At 37.6% G+C, this 26,688-nt stretch overlaps 1 protein-coding gene across 1 annotated transcript in view; it reads right to left on the bottom strand.

The window, feature by feature from the left end:
• Positions 1-26,688, bottom strand: part of TINAG (tubulointerstitial nephritis antigen) — a 100,880-nt gene that overhangs the window by 71,753 nt on the left and 2,439 nt on the right. Inside the window, exons 2-4 of the mRNA XM_054493165.1 lie at positions 10,632-10,695; positions 9,893-9,982; positions 4,335-4,449 (exon numbers count right to left, since the gene is read on the bottom strand). Of these exons, the coding sequence (XP_054349140.1) occupies positions 4,335-4,449; positions 9,893-9,982; positions 10,632-10,695 (269 nt within the window). The remainder of the gene's footprint in view (positions 1-4,334; positions 4,450-9,892; positions 9,983-10,631; positions 10,696-26,688) is intronic.

The following is a 26,688-nucleotide window of genomic DNA, read 5'->3' as shown; positions in this document are numbered from 1 at the left end:
CCCAGGGATGAAGCTGACTTCATAAGCTTTTTAATGTGCTGCTGGATTCAGTTTGCCAGTATTTTATTGAGGATTTTCACATCGATGTTCATCAGGGATATTGCCCTGAAATTTTCATTTTTTGTCGTGTCTCTGCCAGGTTTTGATATCAAGATGATGCTGGCCTCATGAAATGAGTTAGGGAGGAGTCACTCTTTTTCTATTGTTTAGAATAGTTTCAGAAGAAATGGTACCAGCTCCTCTTTGTACCTCTGGAATAATTTGGCTATGAATTCGTCTGGTCCTAGACTTTTTTTGTTGGTAGGCTATTCACTACTGCCTCAATTTCAGAACTTGTTATTGGTCTTTGCGCAGGGATTCAACTTCTTCCTGGTTTAGTCCTGGGAGGGTGTATGTGTCCAGGAATTCATCCATTTCTTCTAGATTTTCTAGTTTATTTGCATAGAGGTGTTTATAGTATTCTCTGATGGTAGTTTGTATTTCTGTGGTATCAGTGGTGTTAGCCCCTTTACCATTTTGTATTGTGTCTATTTGGTTCTTCTCTCTTTTCTTCTTTATTAACCTGGCTAGTGGTCTATCTATTTTGTTAATCTTTTCAAAAAACCAGCTCCTGGATTCATTGATGTTTTGAAGGGTTTTTCATGTCTCTGTCTCCTTCAGTTCTGCTCTGATCTTAGTTATTTCTCGTCTTCTGCTAGCTTTTGAATTTGTTTGCTCTTGCTTCTCTAGTTCTTTTAACTGTGATGTTAGGGTGTCTGTTTTGGATCTTTCTCATTTTATCCAGTGGGCATTACATGCTATAAATTTCCCTCTAAACACTGCTTTAGCTGTGTCCCAGAGATTCTGGTATGTTGTGTCTTTGTTCTCATTCATTTCAAATAACTTATTTATTTCTGACTTAATTTTGTTATTTACCCAGTAGTCATTCAGGAATCGGTTGTTCAGTTTCCATGTAGTTGTGCAGTTTGGAGTGAGTTTCTTATTCCTGAGTTCTAATCTGATAGACTGTTTGTTATGATTTCCATTCTTTTGCATATGCCAAGGAGTGTTTTACTTCCAATTATGTGTTCAATTTTAGAATAAATACTATGTGGTGCTGAGAAGATTGTATATTCTGTTGATTTGGGGTGGAGAGTTCTGTAGATGTCTATTAAGTCCGCCTGGTCCAGAACTGAATTCAAGTCCTGAATCTCCTTGTTAATTTTTTGTCTTATTGGTTTGTCTAATATTGACAGTGGGGTGTTAAAATCTTCAACTACTATTATTTGACAGTCTAAGTCTCTTTGTAGGTCTTTAAGAACTTGCTTTATGAATCTGGGTGCTCATGTTAGTTAGTTCTTCTTGTTGCCTTGATCCCCTTACCATTATGTAATGCCCTTCTTGGTCTTTTTTGATCTTTCTTTGTTTAAATTCTGCTGTATCAGAGATCAGGATTGCAACCCCTGCTTTTTTTTCTTTCCATTTACTTGGTAAATATTCCTCCCTCACTTTATTTTGAGCCTATGTGTATCTTTGCATGTGAGATGGGTCTCCTGAATACAGCACAATGATGGGTCTTGACTCTTTATCCAATTTGCCAGTCTGTGTCTTTTAATTGGGGGAATTTAGCCCATTTACATTTAAAGTTAATATTGTTGTGTGTGAATTTGATCCTCACATTATTATGCTAGTTGGTTATTTTTCCCATTAGTTGATGCAGTTTCTTCATAGTGTCAATGTCTTTAAATTTTGGTATGTTTTTGCAGTGTCTGGTACCAGTTTTTCCTTTCTATATTTAGTGCTTTCTTCAGGAGCTCTTGTAAGGCAAGCCTGGTGGTGACTAAATCCCCGAGCATTTGATTGTCTGTAAAGGATTTTATTTCTCCTTCACTTACGAAAGTTAGTTTGTCTGGATATGAAATTCTGAGCTGAAAATTCTTTTCTTTAAGAATGTTGAATATTGGCCCCCACTCTCTTCTGGCTTTTAGGGTTTCTGCAGAGACATCCACTGTTAGTCTGATGGGCTTCCCTTTGTGGATAATCTGATCTTTCTATCTGGCTGTTCTTAACATTTTTTCCTTCATTTTAACCTTGGTGAATCTAGTGATTATGTGTCTCGGGCTTGCTCTTCTTGAGGAGTATCTTTGTGGTGTTCTTTGTATTTCCTGAATTCGAATGTTGGCCTGTCTTGGTAGGTTGGGGAAGTTTTCCTGGATAATATCCTGAAGTGTGTTTTCCAACTTGGTTCTATTCGCCCTGTCACTTTCAGGTACACCGACCAAAGGTAGGTTTGGTCTTTTCACATAGTCCCATATTCCTTGGAGGCTTTGTTTGTTCCTTTTCATTCATTTTTCCCTAATCTTGTCTTCATGCTTTATTTCATTAAGTTGATCTTCAATCTCTGATATCCTTTCTTCTGCTCGATTGAATCGGCTATTGATACTTGTGTATGCTTCATGAAGTTCTTGTGTTGTGTTTTTTCAGCTCCATCAGGTCATTTATGTTCTTCTCTCAACTGGTTATTCTGGTTAGTAGTTCCCGTAACCTTTTATCAAGCTTCTTAGCTTCCTTACATTCAGTTAGAACATGCTCCCTTAGCTCGGAGGAGTTTGTTATTATCCACCTTCTGAAGCCCACTTCTGCCAATTCGTCAAACTCATTCTCCGTCCAATTTTGTTCACTTGCTTGCAAGGAGTTGTGATCCTTTGGAGAAGAACAGGCATTCTGGTTTTTGGAATTTTCAGCTTTTTTTGTGCTGGTTTTTCCTCATCTTTGTGGATTTATCTACTTTTGGCCTTTGATGCTGGTGACCTTCAGATGGGGTTTTTGCGTGGGCGTCCTTTTTTTGATGTTGATGCTATTGCTTTCTGTTTGTTAGTTTTCCTTCTACCCAGTCACGCCCCTCTTCTGCAGGTCTGCTGGAGTTTGCTAGAGGTCCACTCCAGATCTTTTTTGCCTGGGTATCACCAGCAGGGGCTTCAGAACAGCAAAGATTGCTGCCTGCTCCTTCCTCTGGAAGCTTCATCCCAAAGCAGTACCCACCAGATGCCAGCCAGAGCTCTCCTGTATGAGGTGTCTGTTGAACCCTGCTGGGAGGTGTCTCCCAGTCAAGAGGCAGAGGGAGTCAGGAACCCACTTGAGGAAGCAGTCTGTCCCTTAACAGAGCTCAAGCACCATGCTAGGATATCCACTGCTCTCTTCAGATCTGGCAGGCAGGAACATTTAAGTCTGCTGAAGCTGCTCCCACAGCTGCCCCTTCCCCTAGGTGCTCTGTCTCAGGGAGATGGGAATTTTATCTATAAGCCACTGACTGGAGCTGCTGCCTTTCTTTCAAAGATGCCCTGCCCAGAGAGGAGGAATCTAGAGAGGCAGTCTGGCTACAGCGGCTTTGCTGTGCTGTGGTGAGCTCCACCCAGTCTGAACTTCCAGGTGGCTTTGTTTATAAGGGGTGGCGGTTTATAAGGGGAAAACCGCCTACTCAAGCCTCAGTAATGGCCGACGCCCCTCCCCCCACCTAACTCGAGTGTCCCAGGTCAACTTCAGACTGCTGTGCTGGCAGCGAGAATGTCAAGCCAGTGGATCTTAGTTTGCTGGGCTCTGTGGGGGTGGTATGTGCTGAGCCAGACCACTCGGCTCCCTGGCATCAGCCCCCTTTCCAGGAAAGTGAATAGTTCTGTCTCACTGGCATTCCAGACACTACTGGGGTATGAAAAAAAAACTCCTGCAGCTAGCTCAGTGTCTGCCCAAATGGCCACCCAGTTTTGTGCTTGAAACCCAGGGTCCTGGTAGTATAGGCACCTGAGGGAATCTCCTGGTTTGCGGATTGCAAAGACCATGGGAAAAGCGTAGTATCTGGGCCAGAATGCACCATCCCTCACAGCACAGTCCCTCATGGCTTCCCTTGACTAAGGGAGGGAGTTTCCAGACTCCTTGCTCTTCCTGGGTGAGGTGACATCTTACCCTGCTTCTGCTCACCCTCCATGGGCTGCACCCACTGTCTAACCAGTCCCAATGAGATGAACCATGTACCTTATTTGGTAATGCAGAAATCATCCACCTTCTACGTTGGTCTCGCTGGGAGCTGCCAACCAGAGCTGTTATTTGGCCATCTTGCCAGCCCATTCAATCATTCCTAAAGGAGACTATGTCTAATTGGTAACAGTAAACTTGCAAAACCCATTTGAAACTTTTGAGGGGTTTAACAACCATTTAGGGAAAGGGTTTTTTATTTATGTGACAAAATTATGACTGAAGCTCAAAACTAATTATTTTAGTGATTTATAATTGCTTTTAATGCACACATGAACACACTTTTACAAATGCATGCACATACATGAATCAGAAGGAACACTTACTGTCATTTCATTCATGCTCAGGAGCATGGGACTAGGTGGCAAAGTGCCAAGGCGAAATTTAAAACCATCTTCTAAAGTCATGCCCCAAAATTGGCTGTAATTCTGTGCTGTCCATCTGCCTTACAAATGAAAGAGAAAAATATAGAAAAATATATACAGGTTATGTGACATCACTTTTATAAATACATGTTCCTTTATATTTCTGAAATTCAATAGCAGCAAATCTCACAATATGAGAATTATCACAGGCTAGATATTCTTTATATAATGACGCATTATTGATTATTTTATAATCAAGGGTATGAGATACTCTTCCTAAATAAGGTCCATTTCAAGTATTTTAATGATTCATATGAAGAACATAATCCCACGAAGGGATTAAGTGTTAATAAGTCCAACATATGCAGTTTCCTTTAAATGCCAGTAAGTGCATCTTAGAAAGAAGCTTAAATATACAGAAATGTACTTATACATTAAATAGGTTAATACATTTTCTTTAAAATTTAGATTTGAAAAGAAATTGACAAGGTAAAAAAGTATGCATGAAAAATGAAGGACAAAATAGTTATAATTTTTTAAAATGACATCAGTGCTAATTAATCAGATATTGAAATATTCTATTATATATTAAATGAGTTGATTTGTGTTAAGTGCTCAATCATCTTAGTTATTAATAATAATAAAAAATCAGTTGATGTGAAAGTGCATATTTTTGTAGAGACATATTTTGTGCCCTTAATTAGAAAAAAACTTTCTCTTCAAAATTTAATATTGAAATTTGAAGACAAACAAAATTTTTTACTAGATGATAGTGGATAAAAAATTAGAAAGATGCAAGTAATTTAATCATTGCCTATGCTGAATTATCTACCACTTGAGGTCAATATATTTTCAGTACTCATGTCAAATTTAAACCCTGTCCTGCTATGTTTATCACCAAAATCGTTTATAATGTGATAGGCTCTTATGAATCATTGAAAACACAACTTAATTTTTAATAATATACCTCACAAGTTAATGCTTTTAATTTGTATAAGATCTGTTAGTTCATAAAATCTTTAGAAACTTGGCTACAATTTAAAGTGCAATCTCAGTAAGGGAACCTCTGAATATAAGAGATATTGTAGTATAATTCAAAAGGCTAACAGGGCAAAATTGGGCAAAATTGTGACATCAGTAAGTATGTTTTTGTTGCCCTATGTTAGTAGTTTTCAAACATCAGGTCAGAGACATTCATAGGGTATTTAATTGAGCACTCAATTTGGTGAGCAGGGTGATAGTTTAAGAAAATAAAATAGAAGATAGGAGAAATAGTAGGAAATAGTAGAGTTTATTACAAATACTGAGGTAATAAACTCTCTGTGTCTGTATGTGTGTGTTGATGCTTGTGCACGTGTGTGTGTGCTAGATCACAAAGTAAAATGTATGTTCTACTGTGAGATATGCTCAAAAAGTGTGAAAGATATGACTAACCTGTAACATCCTTCTTGACCTAGACTCATAAGTTTCATTTTAATGCACTTTAGCATTTATTGAACTTTCTTAATTGATCTATCATATTCTCTGATAAACACAGAGAACATAGATATGAATAAACTTCTGTACATTTAAGAAGCTCATACCTTAAGAAACACTGCAAAGATAGAAATGACTTTGGCATGTGCCATTTGTTAGCAGTATATCAAAATATGATCAAAAGCTTCAAACATAACGGAAGGAGTTGGCAAATTTTTTACATAAAGCAAATTTAGTTCTCTATCTGGAAGGATGAGAATTACTTTGGTGACCAGATATGAAAGAAGAGAACATTTGTTTAAAGTAAAGGTAACTCTTGAGCAAAGCATGCAGGTTTGAAGTTGGGTGGCATGTTTAGGGAATGACAGATAAGTTAAATGCTTAAACTAGGAGAGAGGATAGGGACACAGGGGCTGAAAACAGTATAAAAGATAAGGTAGTAAAAAAGCTTTTGAACCAACATGTTATTTACGCTAAGGACAATACTTATGTTTCACAAGCAATGGAGTACCATTGAGAATTTCTGGAAACAGAGAGAAGTCAGATAATTTCAAACTAGGCTTGATAAAGAAATGCATTAGAATGTAGTCTAGAATGGAAGAAGTAAATATCTAAGAGAAACTTTTTGTGTGGGAGTTAGCAATACCTACTGACTGAGAGTAAAAGGAAGGAAGAACCAAACTAACTTCAAATTTTCAAGTGGAGCAGATAGAGCAAGATGCCAGTAACTAAGAATAGGTAGAAGTTAATCACTGCAGTTTGGGGTGAGCTGGTTTTGAGAAAACAGTGAAAAATGAAAGCCACTTATCCAGTAGACCAAATTTTAAGTTCATAAGGAAGAATCTATTTCTCTAGCCTTTGAATGTAGGCTGGCCTAGTAACTTGCTTTACTCAATAGAAAGCGGTAGAATTGATACCGTGAAACTTTCAAGCATAAGCTTTAAGGGAGGACTGGGGCAACTTCCACGTATGCCCCATTAGAATAATAATTATGAGAAGCAGCCAAAGCTAGCCTGCTGGAGAAACATGGCCCAATTAACAACCTGCACCAACCACAAGACATAGCTTAAGGCCATCACAGACAATTCAGCCTCAGTTGAGGCTCTGTTGACACAGGAGTAATTCCAGAAGAGAGCAGCAAAAGAGCCTCAGTTGAACCTATTCCAAATTGCTGATGTGAAAAGATGAAAAGCTTATGGTTTTAAAATGCTGAATCCTGGAATGGTTTGTTATACAGCAGCAGTTAATTGAAACACTTATATATCTCCCTTTATTCCACTAACTTGCTGATTATTACTTGTGCCACTAATTTAGAGCTTCTATTCTCCCCTATTATTAGAAATCCTTTTATAAAGGTATGATAGTGTTGGCTCCTCAACTAGATGGTAAATTCCCTTAACATAAAAATTATTTGTTTTTTTTGTTTTGTTTAAGACAGAATCTCACTCTGTGGCCCAGGCTGGAGTGCAGTGGTGTGATCTCAGCTCACTGCAACCTTCACCGCCAGGGTTCAAGCAATTCTAGTGCAACCACCTAACGAGTAGCTGGGACTACAGGCCTGTGCCAGCACACCTGGATAATTTTTGTATTTTTGGTAGAGATGGGGTTTCACCATGTTGGCCAGGCTTGTCTCAAACTCCTGACCTCAAGTGATCTGCTTGCCTCGGCCTCCCAAAGTGCTGGGATTACAGGCATAAGCCACTTCGCCAGGCCAAGATTATTTATTTGTATCCTCAGCCATGCCACCAGTGGAACATATGTTTTATTAATATCAACTGATTACATTAAAAAATAATACAGAGAATAAATAAGCACTGAAGTACATTACCTAGAATGAATAAAGACTTGGATCTAAAATACTGTCAAGATGTGGGAAAGAAATATTTTAAAGCAAAGATTGCATATTTGATGTAGGCTATTTTAAAAAGCACTTAATAAATATTGAATGATATAATATGGTTATATTTTTACACATAAAAACAATGTGAGCATCGTGAAGAGAGAATAGCTGAGAATTAGAACTTTCTTTTAAATTTAAAGACTTCCCCCCTTTTTTGCCCTGGTAAATAATTTTAGTTTTATTTCTTGTCTTTATAGCTTGCTCCTTTTACTTAACTTTTTTCCTTTGGTTTTTGTATGTTTCCTTTTGCTCCAATTATACTTCACTTTCTACTCTTTTAAAGTTATGTGATGTTTTAATATTTGCTCCTAAAATGCAAAGCCCATGCCTCTTAAGCAGCCCTAGGGCATGCTCAAAATAAATAAATCATGGAAAGAAAGTTCCTCCTTCCAAGGAAGATATTAGGTTGGTGCAAAAGTAACAGTGGACTTTTGCACCAACCTAATAGCATTCCCAACAACCTCTGTGCTCCTAAGTGGGTATTCTTAGGTGTACCACATTGGTTTAGACTGTGGTTTCTCATGTACTTGTTAACAGTGGAAAGCTAGGCTGCTCTATTTTGGTTTCTTGGAAATGTATGTTAATTAGGCCTAGCATTTGAACCCTTTTAGGAATCTGATTCAATTTCTCAGATGACATATACTCTCATCTTCTTTGAATAATTTAAATATGATTTGCCACAGAAAATTATAATTGGTTTTCCCTGGAAATACTGAAAATGTCATCAAGTTATCTTCTAAAATATTGGTTTAACACAAACACACACACGCACACACACACACAGAGGAACTGAGAATGGTTTAAGGATATTAATATCAACAAATGTGACTTTCTATGTTTTGTATGTTCCAAGAAAAAACTTTGAATACATTGAAATTTAGCGTCCCCATTATGCTGGGAAACAACATGTTATATGTGGAAGGAGATTATACTTCCATTTTATAAAAATACATCTCCAGATTATTTCACTTTTCTAATTGCTCGACAATAGATCTTTTTATGTGAAATCTTTTCCGGAAATGTAGAAGATGTTATCAAGGGTATATCGAGATTTGATCAATGGCAGTGGAGAAATCCTGAAGCAGATACCAGCTGGCTTGTTCCTCTTCCTTTTAGTTCTATAATAAAAGCCAGTGTTGGCGCCTGTATCTTTTTATGTTTCTTGTTTTTGTTTGTTTGTTTTGTTTGTTTTGTTTTTTTTTTGTTTTGTTTTGTTTTTTTGACAGGATTTCACCCCCCGATGCCCACGCTGGAGTGCAGTGGCGCAATCTCGGCTCACTGCAACCTCCGCCTCCCAGGCTTCAGTGATTGTTGTGCTTCAGCCTCCCGAGTAACTGGGATTACCGGCATGCACCACCATGCCCAGCTAATTTTTTCTGTATTTTTAGTAGAGATGGGGTCTCACTACGTTGTCCAAGCTGGTCTTGAACTCCTGGCCTCAAGTGATCCACCCACCCACCTTAGCCTCCCAAAGTGCAGGGATTACAGGCATAAGCCACCTCGCCAGGCCAGTGCCTACATCTTAATTTCCTCTATGTAAATGGAGACGCCACCTAATTTTTCAATCTGTATGAGAGCATCAGTTATTTCCAATGTTTTAGTGTCAATCATCCCTACCTTTTGTGTACCAGCAAAGTAAAGTAGCTCAATCTGTCTTTTGATTCAACTGTAAGTGACATTGGTTAGATACCCATCATTTCAGTGAAATTATTTAGATTGGTTTGTTATTTGAATATCATCCTTGTAAGGTCAGATTCTACCCATGATAGCTAAGCATGTGATTGGCTTGGTGAGGGCAGCAGCAGAGGGAGAAATGGTTAGTATGAATACGTGAATTTTGCTGACTCCCTGATTTTGCATAAATATTTATCCAAAGTAGCTTTCCCTCCACTTCCTTTACCTACACCATGACTTTGCTCTTTCCTAGATAATTTACAGCTACGGTCTAGATTTATTATTTGATCATTTTAATTATTTAATGTTTACCTTTGCATTCCAGTTTTAAATGCTTTCTATCTCCCTTCCTATTTCTCTCCCACTCTTTCTTTTTAAACAATGACCATTTATAGAAACCAAGCAATACATTGAAACCTGCATAGTAAATGGCAATGTCAAGAAACATATAAAGCAAGATTTCTCTCACCCATAGTCTCCTTTATTGACCTGTTCAATTAATTCTGGACGAACAAGGCATACGTGCTGGGAACACTTCCATTGCTGTCCTGAGCATGTGCTGCAAAGATATGACAATTACAAAAGTGGCTTGGTCTTTATGAAGTATATTTCAATTAGTAAAAAGAGTTATACATTGTTAAGGCATAAAACATAATTTCTTGATTAATGTTAGCCATATGGTTATTTGATTCTTGGCAAAAATAAATTGTAAAACATACGTTAGCTACCACTCAATATGCTTTACTCCAGGCAATTAACAAATGATATGATCACACATCCGTTGAAGTTTGAAAACATAAGCCAAATTGGACAGTAGATTCAATGTACTTGTATTTGGAAACTTTCTGCAGGCTAGTCCTTTTAAAGCAGCGTGTTTTTATATAGTTACTGTGCTCAAAAAACACAATTTGCCTGTAGGGTATCAGAATATTATAATTAAGAGGTACATTTAATGCAGACCTGTTGTATGATGAAGACCCATTGTCAAGAACATCAACCTCAAACATTAAAAGATATTCATGATTAAATTTTCAAAATCCCTTAAAATTAAATATGCTTATACAAAGTTACAGGTATATGATGTCTTACAACATATGATTCTGCCTATATGTACATAAATGTATACTTTGGTTCACAAGTATTTCTGTTATTTGAAGAAATCATACACATACAGTAGAACTCAGTTCTGTGCCACTTAAATTTATTACCAGGAGTTGCAGTTTTCTTTAATTACTGATCCCTCTTCGTAATGTTGACCATCTTTGAAGCAACCTGTCAAAGTAACATGTAAAGAAATGAAAATCCTAAACTAAGTAATAAAGTGCATTAACATAAAATGTAATCAAAAATCATAGTTAGCTTTTCAAATATGCAGACATGTTTGGTGCCAAAAAAGCTGATAGAAATCCATGTCTCATTTGTGTCAAGGTTTGTATATTGAATTCTTCTGTGCTTGTTTCAATGCTTTTATCTTTAAACTGCATATTATGTTCCAACAGGGAGGATTTGCAAAACATGAAAACAAGATTACCAAGGTATTAATCACTATGCTTAAAAAATAATTAATGCTTTTAAGTAAGTAAACAATATAATAGCACTTGAATTGATTTATGGCATTTCTCATTTAAAAAAACAATTAATCAAGTCTCATAAGTGCTTATAATTAATTTGATATGACTGGAGCAAGTAGCTTTGGACTCAAAATACCAGGTCATTTCATTGAATTTACCTTACAAAGACAAATTCTATTTTTTTCTTTAGGATCTGAATAAGGGAAAAAATTCATGAAATCAATAAGATTGTAGCCATTTGCCTTCCAAATCCAAGTGTTTCTTAACTATTAACTGAAACTAGTTATTAACTGCTTTATGAGATTACATGAACTACTCAAAAGAGATGGATAGTGAATCATTATCATATAAAAACCACTAGTAACATATTGTAAAAATAGTGCTCTGGTTAAAAATTTAAATTCCTTTTGAAAATATAATCTGCTCAAATTCAAAATTAACATTGAATTAGCAAAAGGGACTCAACTTTGTCTAGTGAGACTGTTTTTGATAGAAACATGTAATTGGTATTTTATGCCAATGGCCTCTAATTAAACAAAATGAATTTTAACCTTTTATTCCTAAAATCATAGGGCAAACTATAGGTTTAGAAAGCATTCTAAGGGACCTTGTTTAACTTCTAGCCACAATGTTACAAAGCCACTTAGGGAATTAGCCATTGTTTGATTTTCCAAAAAATATTTTAATAAAAAATATTTCATAACTGCCCCTCCCCTGGATGTTTCACCGTCCAATATTCTACTTAATGAATCTAATTATTTATGTATTTGCGTCTATGCATCCCTTTCATATGGAATTTTGGTACGTCACAATCATGGGGTAAGAAAAGGAAACCAGCCTTCTCTTGACCACAGTTTTCCTAATGCAGCAAACCCGAGATGTAGGAAGATTGAACTTAACATCAAATTCATGGTTTTAATTGCTACATAAGATTAGACTCCTTTCATAACTGAATCCACAGTACGTTTCTAATTTAAAGAGAGTCTAAAATTTTTTATCACCTAGAAACAACAGAAAATCCATGCAACAATCCAAGTTTTCATTCAAAGCCAAGAGAAGCACTTCCCTGATCATTCTTAAAAACTGAGAGTGTGGGATAAAAAGAAAGCTGATTTTTAATCATACCTCATGAATCTTGAGTGTTCAACATATGAATTCCATGGATAAATGGAACAGACATCTCAAGGGTCCTTAAGGAAAAAGACCATCCCTTCTCTGACTTATACTCAGCTAATAATTTTGAAGTCAGGGGACCGCCATTACCAAGCCACCCCAAATCATCAACACTAAATTTAATGCTAACAAAAACTCCATTTCTTGGTCATCCTTCCTTAATTTCATGTAAGAGATAACTATGAGACATTGCGTTCACTTTAATCTCACATGAGAATTAATCTCTTGAACAAAAGCCATAATCAGTTACTTCGGACCCCGGTCAAGGTGTTGACAAGGTAAAGCATCAGTGTCTATACAATATCCAGACGCAGTCCACTCACTCCTTTGCTACAATCCTTCCCAACTCCAACGGATCCCTCATTTCCCACACAGCATTTACAGAGATCATCAAAAATATACATCATGTCGCTTCCTACTTAAAAATCTTCAAGTCGTTTCCCATCAAATTTAGAATAAGACCAAACTTCTTACTGTAACCTATAAGGCCTTATCCAAAATGTCTCCACCCTAATCTCTGCACTTATCACTCCTGTTGAGCTGACTGGGGTGGAGGTTCCCAGAAGCATGAAGGATTAGCATAAATAGTAGTGAGGATAGAGAGAAGTAGGTGGATATAATTTGGAGGTAACTCAAAGGGAATCTGGTGATTGAATCTGGTGAATGAGGGAAAAGAGGAATCAAAGATACCTCATTAGGACTTTGGCTTGAGTAATAAAGAAATGGTACAGCTATCACTAAAATAAGAAACAGGCTTGTGCCAAGAAATCAAGACTGCTACTGTGTATATTTTAGATTTATATAAAACCTAGGCTAGACATCCTAACAGAGATATCAAGTAGACAGCAGTTTATAAAAGACAAGAGTTAAGCCCAGGCTGGAGCATGAATTTGGGAGACACCAACATCCATATCTACTTTTTCAAACCCAAGACTAAATAAGAGTCTTTCGGAGAGAGTGTATATAGGTAAGAGAAAGTGGTCCAGGACTAAGCTCAAAACACTGCATCTGACAGACATTCAGAAGAGGAAACTGCGAAGGAGTGGCCTGTGAGGGAGCAGAGAATTGAGGAGAGGGTGGTGTCATGAAAAACAGGGTTAATAGAGTGTTTCATATGCTCTAGGTGGTCAGCTGCATACAGTACTGTCGAGAGGCCAAGAACACGAAAACAGACATCTGAATATGCATTTGGTAATGCAGGAATTGCCAATAACCCTGCCAAGAGAGATTTCAGTGAAGTAGCAGGGAGTTGACATCCTGTAGGAATGGGTTGATGAGAGACTTGGAATAAGAAAGTAAATTTTTCTTTCAGATATTTTGCCATTAAAGGAAAGAAGGGAATGAGATGGTAGCTGGTTAAAGACATGAGGTTAAGGGAGAGCATTTTTAAAGTTGGGAAAGGCAAAAACACATTTTGGAAATTAATGGTTAATCCACATGTATTAGCCTGTTCTCACACTGCTAATAAAGACATACCCAAGACTGAGTAATTTATAAAGGAAAGAAGTTTAATGGACTCACAGTTCCACATGGCTGGGGAGGCCTCACAGTCATTGCAAAAGATGAAGGAAGAGCAAAGAGACATTTTATGTGGTGGCAGGCAAGAGAGAGCTTGTACAGGGCAGCTCCCATTTATAAAACCATCAGATTTCATGAGACTTATTCACTACTACAAGAACAGCATGGGAAAAACCTGCCCCCATGATTCAATTCCGTCTCACTGGGTCCCTCCCATGACAGGTGAGAATTATGGGAGCTACAATCCAAGATGAGATTTGGGTGGTGACACAGCCAAACCATATCACCAGGAGAAAAGAAAAGAAAAAAATGATGCTTGAGAAGAAAGAAAGAGCAAGAAAGCAAGAGAGAATGGTAGAGATGGAGGTATTGAAAAGACAAGAGAAGATGGGATTCAGAACTCAAGAGGGGGAGGAGCCAAGATGGCCGAATAGGAACAGCTCCGGTCTACAGCTCCCAGCGCGAGCGACGCAGAAGACGGGTGATTTCTGCATTTCCATCTGAGGTACCGTGTTCATCTCACTGGGGAGTGCCAGACAGTGGGCGCAGGTCAGTGGGTGAGTGCACTGTGCGCCAGCCGAGGCAGGGGCGAGGCATTGCCTCACTCGGGAAGCGCAAGGGGTCAGGAAGTTCCCCTTCCAGGGGTGACAGACGGCACCTGGAAAATCGGGCCACTCCCACCCGAATACTGTGCTTTTCCGACGGGCTTAGGAGACGGTGCCCCAGGAGAGTATGGCCCGCACCTGGCTCAGAGGGTCCTACGCCCACGGAGTCTCGCTGATTGCTGGCACAGCAGTCTGGGATCGAACAGCGAGTCGGCAGCGAGGCTGGGGGAGGGGCGCCCGCCATTGCCCAGGCTCGCTTAGGTAAACAAAGCAGCCTGGAAGCTTGAACTGGGTGGAGCCCACCACAGCTCAAGGAGGCCTGCCTGCCTCTGTAGGCTCCACCTCTGGGGGCAGGACACAGACAAACAAAAAGACAGCAGTAACCTCTGCAGACTTAAATGTCCCTGTCTGACAGCTGTGAGGAGAGCAGTGGTTCTCCCAGCACGCAGCTGGAGATCTGAGAACGGGCTGACTGCCTCCTCAAGTGGGTCCCTGACCCCTGACCCCCGAGCAGCCTAACTGGGAGGCACCCCCCAGCAGGGGCAGACTGACACCTCACACGGCCGGCCAGGTACCCCAACAGACCTGCAGCTGAGGGTTCTGTCTGTTAGAAGGAAAACTAACAGAAAGGACATCCACACCAAAAACCCATCTGTACATCACCATCATCAAAGACCAAAAGTAGATAAAACCACAAAGATGGGGAAAAAACAGAGCAGAAAAACTGGAAACTCTAAAAACCAGAGTACCTCTCCTCCTCCAAAGGAACGCAGTTCCTCACCAGCAACGGAACAAAGCTGGACGGAGAATGACTTTGACGAGCTGAGAGAAGAAGGCTTCAGACGATCAAATTACTCCGAGCTACGGGAGGATATTCAAACCAAAGGCAAAGAAGTTGAAAACTTTGAAAAAAATTTAGAAGAATGTATAACTAGAATAACCAATACAGAGAAGTGCTTAAAGGAGCTCATGGAGCTGAAAACCAAGGCTCGAGAACTACGTGAAGAATGCAGAAGCCTCAGGAGCCGATGCGATCAAATGGAAGAAAGGGTATCAGCCCTGGAAGATGAAATGAATGAAATGAAGCGAGAAGGGAAGTTTAGAGAAAAAAGAATAAAAAGAAACGAGCAAAGCCTCCAAGAAATGTGGGACTATGTGAAAAGACCAAATCTACGTCTGATTGGTGTACCTGAAAGTGACGGGGAGAATGGAAACAAGTTGGAAAACACTCTGCAGGATATTATCCAGGAGAACTTCCCCAATCTAGCAAGGCAGGCCAACATTCAGATTCAGGAAATACAGAGAACGCCACAAAGATACTCCTCGAGAAGAGCAACTCCAAGACACATAATTGTCAGATTCACCAAAGTTGAAATGAAGGAAAAAATGTTAAGGGCAGCCAGAGAGAAAGGTCGGGTTACCATCAAAGGGAAGCCCATCAGACTAACAGCGGATCTCTCGGCAGAAACCCTACAAGCCAGAAGAGAGTGGGGGCCAATATTCAACATTCTTAAAGAAAAGAATTTTCAACCCAGAATTTCATATCCTGCCAAACTAAGCTTCATAAGTGAAGGAGAAATAAAATACTTTACAGACAAGCAAATGCTGAGAGATTTTGTCACCACCAGGCCTGCCCTAAAAGAGCTCCTGAAGGAAGCGCTAAACATGGAAAGGCAAAACCGGTACCAGCCACTGCAAAATCATACTGAAATGTAAAGAACATCGAGACTAGGAAGAGACTGCATCAACTAACGAGCAAAATATCCAGCTAACATCATAATGACAGGATCAAATTCACACATAACAATATTAACTTTAAATGTAAATGGACTAAATGCTCCAATTAAAAGACACAGACTGGCAAACTGGATAAAGACTCAAGACCCATCAGTGTGCTGTATTCAGGAAACCCATCTCATGTGCAGAGACACACATAGGCTCAAAATAAAAGGATGGAGGAAGATCTACCAAGCAAATGGAAAACAAAAAAAGGCAGGGGTTGCAATCCTAGTCTCTGATAAAACAGACTTTAAACCAACAAAGATCAAAAGAGACAAAGAAGGCCATTACATAATGGTAAAGGGATTAATTCAACAAGAAGAGCTAACTATCCTAAATATATATGCACCCAATACAGGAGCACCCAGATTCATAAAGCAAGTCCTGAGTGACCTACAAAGAGACTTAGACTCCCACACATTAATAATGGGAGACTTTAACACCCCACTATCAACATTAGACAGATCAACGAGACAGAAAGTCAACAAGGATACCCAGGAATTGAACTCAGCTCTGCACCAAGCGGACCTAATAGACATCTACAGAACTCTCCACCCCAAATCAACAGAATATACATTTTTTTCAGCACCACACCACACCTATTCCAAAATTGACCATATACTTGGAAGTAAAGCTCTCCTCAATAAATGTAAAAGAACAGAAATTGTAACAAACTGTCTCTCAGATCACAGTGCAATCAAGCTAGAACTCAGGATTAAGAATCTCACTCAAAACCGCTCAACTACGTGGAAACTGAACAACCTGCTCCTGAATGACTACTGGGTACATAACGAAATGAAGGCAGAAATAAAGATGTTCTTTGAAACCAACGAGAACCAAGACACAACATACCAGAATCTCTGGGATGCATTCAAAGCAGTGTGTAGAGGGAAATTTATAGCACTAAATGCCCACAAGACAAAGCAGGAAAGATCCAAAATTGACACCCTAACATCACAATTAAAAGAACTAGAAAAGCAAGAGCAAACACATTCAAAAGCTAGCAGAAGGCAAGAAATAACTAAAATCAGAGCAGAACTGAAGGAAATAGAGACACAAAAAACCCTTCAAAAAATAAATGAATCCAGGAGCTGGTTTTTTGAAAGGATCAACAAAATTGATAGACCGCTAGCAAGATTAATAAAGAAAAAAAGAGAGAAGAATCAAATAGATGCAATAAAAAATGATAAAGGGGATATCACCACCGATCCCACAGAAATACAAACTACCATCAGAGAATATTACAAACACCTCTATGCAAATAAACTAGAAAATCTAGAAGAAATGGATAAATTCCTCAACACATACACCCTCCCAAGACTAAACCAGGAAGAAGTTGAATCTCTGAATAGACCAATAACAGGAGCTGAAATTGTGGCAATAATCAATAGCTTACCAACCAAAAAAAGTCCAGGTCCAGATGGATTCACAGCCGAATTCTACCAGAGGTACAAGGAGGAGCTGGTACCATTCCTTCTGAAACTATTCCAATCAATAGAAAAAGAGGGAATCCTCCCTAACTCATTTTATGAGGCCAGCATCATCCTGATACCAAAGCCTGGCAGAGACACAACAAAAAAAGAGAATTTTAGACCAATATCCTTGATGAACATTGATGCAAAAATCCTCAATAAAATACTGGCAAACAGAATCCAGCAGCACATCAAAAAGCTTATCCACCATGATCAAGTGGGCTTCATCCCTGGGATGCAAGGCTGGTTCAATATACGCAAATCAATAAATGTAATCCAGCATATAAACAGAACGAAAGACAAAAACCACATGATTATCTCAATAGATGCAGAAAAGGCCTTTGACAAAATTCAACAACCCTTCATGCTAAAAACTCTCAATAAATTAGGAATTGATGGGACGTATCTCAAAATAATAAGAGCTATTTATGACAAACCCACAGCCAATATCATACTGAATGGGCAAAAACTGGAAGCATTCCCTTTGAAAACTGGCACAAGACAGGGATGCCCTCTCTCACCACTTCTATTCAACATAGTGTTGGAAGTTCTGGCCAGGGCAATTAGGCAGGAGAAGGAAATCAAGGGTATTCAATTAGGAAAAGAGGAAGTCAAATTGTCCCTGTTTGCAGATGACATGATAGTATATCTAGAAAACCCCATTGTCTCAGCCCAAAATCTCCTTAAGCTGATAAGCAACTTCAGCAAAGTCTCAGGATACAAAATCAATGTGCAAAAATCACAAGCATTCTTATACATCAATAACAGACAAACAGAGAGCCAAATCATGAGTGAACTCCCATTCACAATTGCTTCAAAGAGAATAAAATACCTAGGAATCCAACTTACAAGAGATGTGAAAGACCTCTTCAAGGAGAACTACAAACCACTGCTCAAGGAAATAAAAGAGGATACAAACAAATGGAAGAACATTCCATGCTCATGGGTAGGAAGAATCAATATCATGAAAATGGCCATCCTTCCCAAGGTAATTTACAGATTCAATGCCATCCCCATCAAGCTACCAATGACTTTCTTCACAGAATTGGAAAAAACTACTTTAAAGTTCATATGGAACCAAAAAAGAGCCCGCATCGCCAAGTCAATCCTAAGCCAAAAGAACAAAGCTGGAGGCATCACACTACCTGACTTCAAACTATACTACAAGGCTACAGTAACCAAAACAGCATGGTACTGGTACCAAAACAGAGATATAGATCAATGGAACAGAACAGAGCCGTCAGAAATAATGCCACATATCTACAAGTATCTGATCTTTGACAAACCTGACAAAAACAAGAAATGGGGAAAGGATTCCCTATTTAATAAATGGTGCTGGGAAAACTGGCTAGCCATATGTAGAAAGCTGAAACTGGATCCCTTCCTTACACCCTATACAAAAATCAATTCAAGATGGATTAAAGACTTAAATGTTAGACCTAAAACCATAAAAACCCTAGAAGAAAACCTAGGCATTACCATTCAGGACATAGGCATGGGCAAGGACTTCATGTCTAAAACACCAAAAGCAATGGCAACAAAAGCCAAAATTGACAAATGGGATCTAATTAAACTCAAGAGCTTCTGCACAGCAAAAGAAACTACCATCAGAGTGAACAGGCAACCTACAAAATGGGAGAACATTTTCGCAACCTACTCATCTGACAAAGGGCTAATATCCAGAATCTACAATGAACTCCAACAAATTTACAAGAAAAAAACAAACAACCCCATCAAAAAGTGGGCGAAGGACATGAACAGACACTTCTCAAAAGAAGACATTTATGCAGCCAAAAAACACATGAAAAAATGCTCACCGTCACTGGCCATCAGAGAAATGCAAATCAAAACCACAATGAGATACCATCTCACACCAGTTAGAATGGCAATCATTAAAAAGTCAGGAAACAACAGGTGCTGGAGAGGATGTGGAGAAATAGGAACACTTGTACACTGTTGGTGGGACTGTAAACTAGTTCAACCCTTGTGGAAGTCAGTGTGGCGATTCCTCAGGGATCTAGAAGTAGAAATTCCATTCGACCCAGCCATTCCATTACTGGGTATATACCCAAAGGACTATAAATCATGCTGCTATAAAGACACATGCACACGTATGTTTATTGCCGCATTATTCACAATAGCAAAGACTTGGAACCAACCCAAATGTCCAACAATGATAGACTGGATTAAGAAAATGTGGCACATATACACCATGGAATACTATGCAGCCATAAAAAATGATGAGTTCACGTCCTTTGTAGGGACATGGATGAAATTGGAAATCATCATTCTCAGTAAACTATCGCAAGAACAAAAAACCAAACACCGCATATTCTCACTCATAGGTGGGAATTGAACAATGAGAACACATGGACACAGGAAGGGGAACATCACACTCTGGGGACTGTTGTGGGGTGGGGGGAGGGGGGAGGGATAGCATTGGGAGATATACCTAATGCTAGATGATGGGTTGGTGGGTGCAGCGCACCAGCATGGCACATGTATACATATGTAACTTACCTGCACATTGCGCACATGTACCATAAAACCTAAAGTATAATAATAATAATAATAATAATAAAAAAAAAGAAAAAAAAAAAAAAATAAAAAAAAAAATAAATGAACTAAACTGTGAAAAAAAAAAAAAAAAAAAAAAAAGAACTCAAGAGGGGAAATCAATTCAAGGTAAGCAGTAACCCAGATGGAGGTAGGTTGAAAACTATGATTGCGGAGATATGAAAGAATTCCTGTCTGGTAGCTTTACTTTCTCAGTAAAATATGTCTGGAGCTCCTCAGAGTGAGTTAATTAGTTGGTTACACATGGCATCTTGACCAATAAAACAAAACAAAACAAAGCCAAAACTAATGACTGTTGAAATTAAGGCAGTTTTGCAACTTTAACAGCATTTAAAGCAATATTAGGCAAATAATATATTTGGAGAATGAAATAGTTTATCTTCTTGAATTGAGAAAAGATAATAATACATTGTCTATAATTTATTTTAAAATAGTTCATCATAGTGTATTATAAGTATCTGTGCTGGTCTAAACTTCACTTCTTGAACTGCAAAAAAATAATGATATGTTGTCTATAATTTATTTTAAAATAGTTCATCACAGTGTATTATAAGTATGCTGGTCGAAACTTCACTTCTTGAATTGCAAAAAGATAATGATATGTTGTCTATAATTTATTTTAAAATAGTTCACCACAGTGTATTATAAATATCTGTGCTGGTCTAAACTTCACTATAGTAAAGGCAGTTGCTTGCTCTAATCAGGAATCCACCCCCCAGGGTTGTTCAGTGGCATTCATTCTGAAAGACCAGACTTTGGAGAAACTACTACAAGTGCTTCCATTATCCATATTTTGATCAACTCTAGAGTATTAGTATAATAAATGTCAGAAATGGATTTTATTGTTAAAATTCATGACTTGTTAATCAGCATAATTGTGATAAATAATTGGCTCCCATTGGTTAAATTATAATTTTTTTACTTATGAGGATTACCTAAAATATTTCAAAGTCACATCCCACCCTTGTATCCCATAGATTAGATGTATCTCTTAAACTCAAAAGTACCTGTACTCTTAGACTTGGCTCTCTAGGACTGATATTTGTCCTGTGTACTGTGTCCAGCCAAGTAGAAAGGAGGAATTGTCATTCTCTGATAGCAACTGTATAGGTAACAGAGTCCTACCTCTGTATATTATCACATGTGCCTCCAATAAACCTTTCATGCAACGTAGATGTGGGAACACATAAAAGGACAGGAACTGGAGATTTCATGAAGCTTATAGATGTTGTATGAATTGGTTTGTGTCATGTTTTTGTAACTGTCAGTATACGTGGCAAAGTATGGACTGTGATTTACCTTCATTGTAATATAGTTAAGGAGGCTGTGAAGAAGTAAATAACCCTCTTCGAATTCAAACATGTCAGTGACTCACATACATTTTTTACCAATGTGAACATATTGTGCATAATCAAATTAACTTAGGTCTGTTCACAGCAGATGGTCTACTAGACTTTCTCCTTAAAATCCGCTATACCAAAAGGTTATGTCTAGAAAATCCACTCGAGCTCTGTTTTCAACTCTGTCACTGGTTCTCCATATCTGACATTTGAATTTTTTTACTTATTTTTTTACTTTGACAGGGTCTTATTCTGTCATCCAGGCTAGAGTGCATTGGTGGAATGATAGCTCACGGCAGCCTTAAACTCCTGGGCTTAAGGGATCCTCCTGCCTCAGCCTCCCATGTAGATGGGACTACAGTGCATGCCACCATGACTGGCTAATTTTTATTTTTTTTATTGTTGTTGGTGGAGATGAGGTCTTATTGTACTGCTAGGCTGGTCTTAAACTCTTGGCCTCAAGAGATCCTCCCACCTGACAAGTACTGGGATTACAGGTGTGAGCCACCACACCCAGCCTGACATTTGAAATCCTTTACTGGAAGTTACCATCAGATATGGCAAAGAAAACACAGGAAGAAGATATTTACCAAAATGCTTTACTTCCAGTTTGTACAAAATGGATATATTTACTTTTTTAATCCTGAAGATACTGTACATAGTTTTAAATCCTTGATTTAAAGAGCTCTTAGAACAGGCACAATAAGAGGAACTGAACAATACCCATGTAACTAAATCTCTGAAAAATATATTTAATAGATCAGTGAGTGATCATTGAATCTCAGAGGAAAGTTGCTTTATGCATGCAAACAATAGTATAAATAATATACATTGTATTTTTATCTTAACTAATTTTGCACATTTTTTCAATATTGTGTAGTACTATTTTCAAGTAGCTACTTTCAAAAGCAAGATAAAACAAAAGAAAAAATTATCTGTATGGGAGCATTTATAGTCTAATGTGAACTTTTTGCTACAAAATAAAATGATTAATTCCTTCCTTTCATAGTGAATGGAGTAAAAACTATACCTGGAACATAAAATCTACATAAACTATTACCCTAAATTAAAGTCTTAGCAAAATTCTAGCTCTCAAGCAAAAATGGATATTGAAGAAGTAGCAACTACTTTTTTGTATGAGCTGTATGCCTCAAATAAGAAAATCTCAAATACACTTCAGCACACTAAAAAATTACAACTCATACTTTTAAACTGAGACTTGAAAAAATATTAAATTGATATAATAACGAATCAAAAGGCAGACATCCAAATAGTCACTGTGTTTTTAGGTGATTCTGCATCCTTAATTTTTGGCAGAGACTGCTGGTTATTCCCAATATCATTCTCTACTCTTTTTTTTTTGTAACAGAACCCCATGCATAGCTAGGCACATTACCACACAGCTAAGCAAAACCTCTCTTTGATGGTTGGTATGTCCATGTGACTATATTCTGGCCAAAGAGGTAAAACAGAGGTGCTCATCTGTGCTTTAGAATGTCTTCTCAAAATGTGGAAACTCTAACTTTCTTTTCCATTTTTTTTTAAATGGGACTCAAATATTACTTTTGGAGCACGAAGAGCCAAAGTAGCTCATGACTACAAGGGCCATTTTCTAGCAATGGTGAAGCAGAAGGCTGCATGGAGCCTTGTGGCTAATGACAAAGTGAATCCAGGCAAAATATCTTATGTGTTAAAAATATGTATTTTAGTTAGGGTTGTCACCAATCTGACATGTTCTTATGTGGTACATAGTTTTTATCAAATAAACATGTAACCATTTTAATATACTCAACTTTCCTGGGTGATATTCTTGTCTACATGTGGCATACAAGTCACACAATGCTTCTTAATTGTTTTGCATACCTAAGTCTCCTTACCCATGTAGATCCTAAGTTTCTCGAGGCCTGGGACTTTATAATACTCTTTTCTTATGACCCTCAATGCTTACCACAATCATGGATATATAAAAAGTTTTAAATACTATCAATTACTCCTGTTAATATTCCAACATCCAAAATAATATAGAAATTGCACATTTAAACTATAAACAATACTTTGATACTTTCTAAATATGTTTTAAAACTATGTATGAAAAAGTATGCTTATGAAAATATTTTATTCTTTTAAGTCATATGAGTAAATTATTATTTAATTAAACAAATACAAAATATGAAATAAAATTAAAATCCTCTAAATATCAATTAATCCAAATTCAACCAATATTTACTAGGCCTCCCACTTCAGGGCACCATAATTAGTATGCAATAAGTAAATCACCGTGTTTACTCTCAAGAAGCTGCTGTATAATTAAAATAAAGTAATATTCTATTAAACAACATAGAATTAAATAATGAATGAGTTGATACCTGAAAAGTGCTTAGAACAGTTGTTGGCTCCATAGTAAGTATTCAATAAATCTTAACTTGTAAGGAGGAGGAAGAGTATGTTCAGTAAGACAAGAGAAAGCATGCTACTCAGGGTATGTTACAGAAGGGTCTGTTAATTAAATACGAACTATGTGCAGGTTCTATGAGGGGTGAATTTCCCTTGCCTGCCCAATCTTGTCACTATTAGAAACTACATTTAAATAACAGGAATATGATCCCTAACTAATCCTGGGCACAGGGCTCCTTATGATGCCTTATGTATTCTCATCATGTTACTAATATATATTAATTTCACCTATTATTTTAAGGATCATATCAACATGACAAAATAGAAAAGTTCAAAAAATACATGTTTAAGATGCTAATTTTAAACGTGTATTTTCTATTAAACATGTATTTTCTATTTTTAAACATGTATTTTCTATTTTTCGATGAAAATACACCTTCCATTTTCAAAGAAATTTCCTTCTTTCAATCCCAAAATACCTGCAATAGTAATGGCCCAAGGGTCCATGTACAGCTGTGCAAGTTGTATATTGAGCAAAAATGAGGAGTCCCACTTACAGAAACTACAGACATATTGACCCCTGGCAGAAATGAGAGAAGTGGGTCAGAGAGAAAATAGCAAGGGGTAAGGGATGTAGGAAAATGGAAAATACACGTTACCAAAAGGTGGCATCCACCACTCATCTCTCTAACTAATGAAAACCTCATGCAAGACCCTGGACCCAGAATTGTCAGATTTTTCAATTTTTCAAGAGTAGCTAAACATCTGGATTTTTAAATAAAAAATCCTGGTTTTTAAATATTTCTAATTCATATTAGTGCTATTTTCTGTTGGCTTTATTTTTTCTATGTAGATTATCACATTATCTACAAATAATAAGAGTTTTACTTTATTCTCTTCAGATTGTTTTACTTCATTTCTTCTCTTAAAGCATAACAAATATCTCCCTGTTAAATGTAGCAAAAACAGTAAAAATCCATGTTTTATTACTAGTCTTAAAGGGAACATATCTACATTTCTCCATTATGTATGATGTTTACTTTGGAGTTTTGGTGTAGACATATTTACTGTGATAAATAAATACATTTTTGTTTCTAATAACAGAATTGAGAAAAATTGCCAATAGAATATGAGTTCTCATGAATAAATAGCATTTATTCATAACAACAGCCAACCAACTATAAAATATATTTTAAAAATATGCAATGCAGTGCTTGAGCTCTGAAGTTTGAAACAGCCTGGGAAACAAGGAAAAACCCCATCTCTACTAAAAATGCAAAAATATAGCCAGGCATGGTGGTAGGCGCCTGTAGTCCCAGCTACTTGGAAGTTTAAAGTGGGTGGATCACTTTAAACTACTTGGAAGTTTAAAGTGGGTGAGCCTGGGGAAGGTCGAGGCTGCAGTGAGCCATGATGGCGCCACTGTACTTCAGCCTGGGTGACAGAGCAAGACCCTGTCATTAAAAAAAAAAAAAAAAAAAAAAAAAAATGCAATACAAAATAAATATCCAGGAATAAACAAAGAGTATTATAAGGCCACTATGGATTAAAGTGTTAAATCTATTTAAGGATATTTTTAAAAATCAGAGTAAGTGGAGAAATATCCTATACTCTTTGATGAGATGTCATCACATTATAGAGTTCAGCTATCTTCAAATAAGTCTATAAATTTTATGCAATTCTATTCAAAATTCTAGCTGAAGTTTTTTGAGGAACTAAAAAAACTTATTCAAAAACTGTTTATGGAAGATTAATGTCTACATGACCTAAGTCATCTTCAAAAAAGGGGGGTAAATAAGCTGACTTGCTGTACCAGATGTTAAGTTGTATTACAAGGCTGTGGATAGGAAAAAGTAAGTCACAGGAAGAAAGCCAAGCATTAATGAGCATATGAAGAGAAGCTTAAACCCACTAGAAATTAGAGAAATTCAAATTAAAATGACAATGTTTTACTGATTATATATATTATCTCTGGATAATACTAATTGTTAGAGATGTGTCCCCGTATAGTACTAGGGGACCACAAACTAATGCAGCTACTTCTGAGAGCCATCTGGCAAGACTTAGATTAAATGCATACCTGGGACCCAGCAATTCAAGCCTTGTCGTATCATGCAAGTTGGTAAGAAGGCATGCATGAGGCTGTCCATCATGGACTTCTTTATGATAGCAAAGAGCTGTAGACAACTTAGGTGTCCACCCACCATGGAGGGAACAGGGAGTTAGATGAGATGAAGGGACATCACAGAGAATGAAGCATCAGTCAGAAGCCACAGACTAGTCATACTAGTCCATGGAGACATGGAGAGAGTCTTAAAACATGTTGCTGTCTGAGAAAATCAAGAAAGAGAATGAGGTCTGTAGCATAATATGGTCTATATAAATTAGTAATTCAAGCACACAAAACAAGACTACATGCTGTTAAAGGTTACATAAAAATGTTTTAAAAGGAGGTTACCATTGGAGAAAGATGGGAATGGCTCATAAAAATGAAAGGAAAGGAAAGGAATAGAAAAGAAAGAGAGAGGGAGAAGGAGAGGGAGAGAAAAGAAAGAAAGAGAAAGAGAGAGAAAAAAAAAGAAAGAGAAAGAAAGAGGGAGAGAAAGAGGGAGAGAGAAAAAAGAAAGAGAAAGAGGGAGAGAAAGAGAGAAAAAAGAAAGAGAAAGAAAGGGAGAGAAAGAGAGAAAAATAGAAAGAAAGAGGGAGAGAAAGAGAGAGAAAAAAAGAAGGAGGGAAAGAGAGAGAGAAAAAGAAAGAGAAAGAGAGAGGGAGAGAAAGAGAGAGAAAAAAGAAAGAGGGAGAGAAAGAGAGAGAAAAAAAGAAAGAAGGAGGGAAA

Source organism: Pongo pygmaeus, chromosome 5 (genome assembly GCF_028885625.2).
Source record: "Pongo pygmaeus isolate AG05252 chromosome 5, NHGRI_mPonPyg2-v2.0_pri, whole genome shotgun sequence".
Lineage (NCBI taxonomy): Eukaryota > Metazoa > Chordata > Mammalia > Primates > Hominidae > Pongo > Pongo pygmaeus.
Note: the sequence above shows the minus strand (reverse complement) of the source record. Positions and strands in the feature narration are given on the sequence as shown.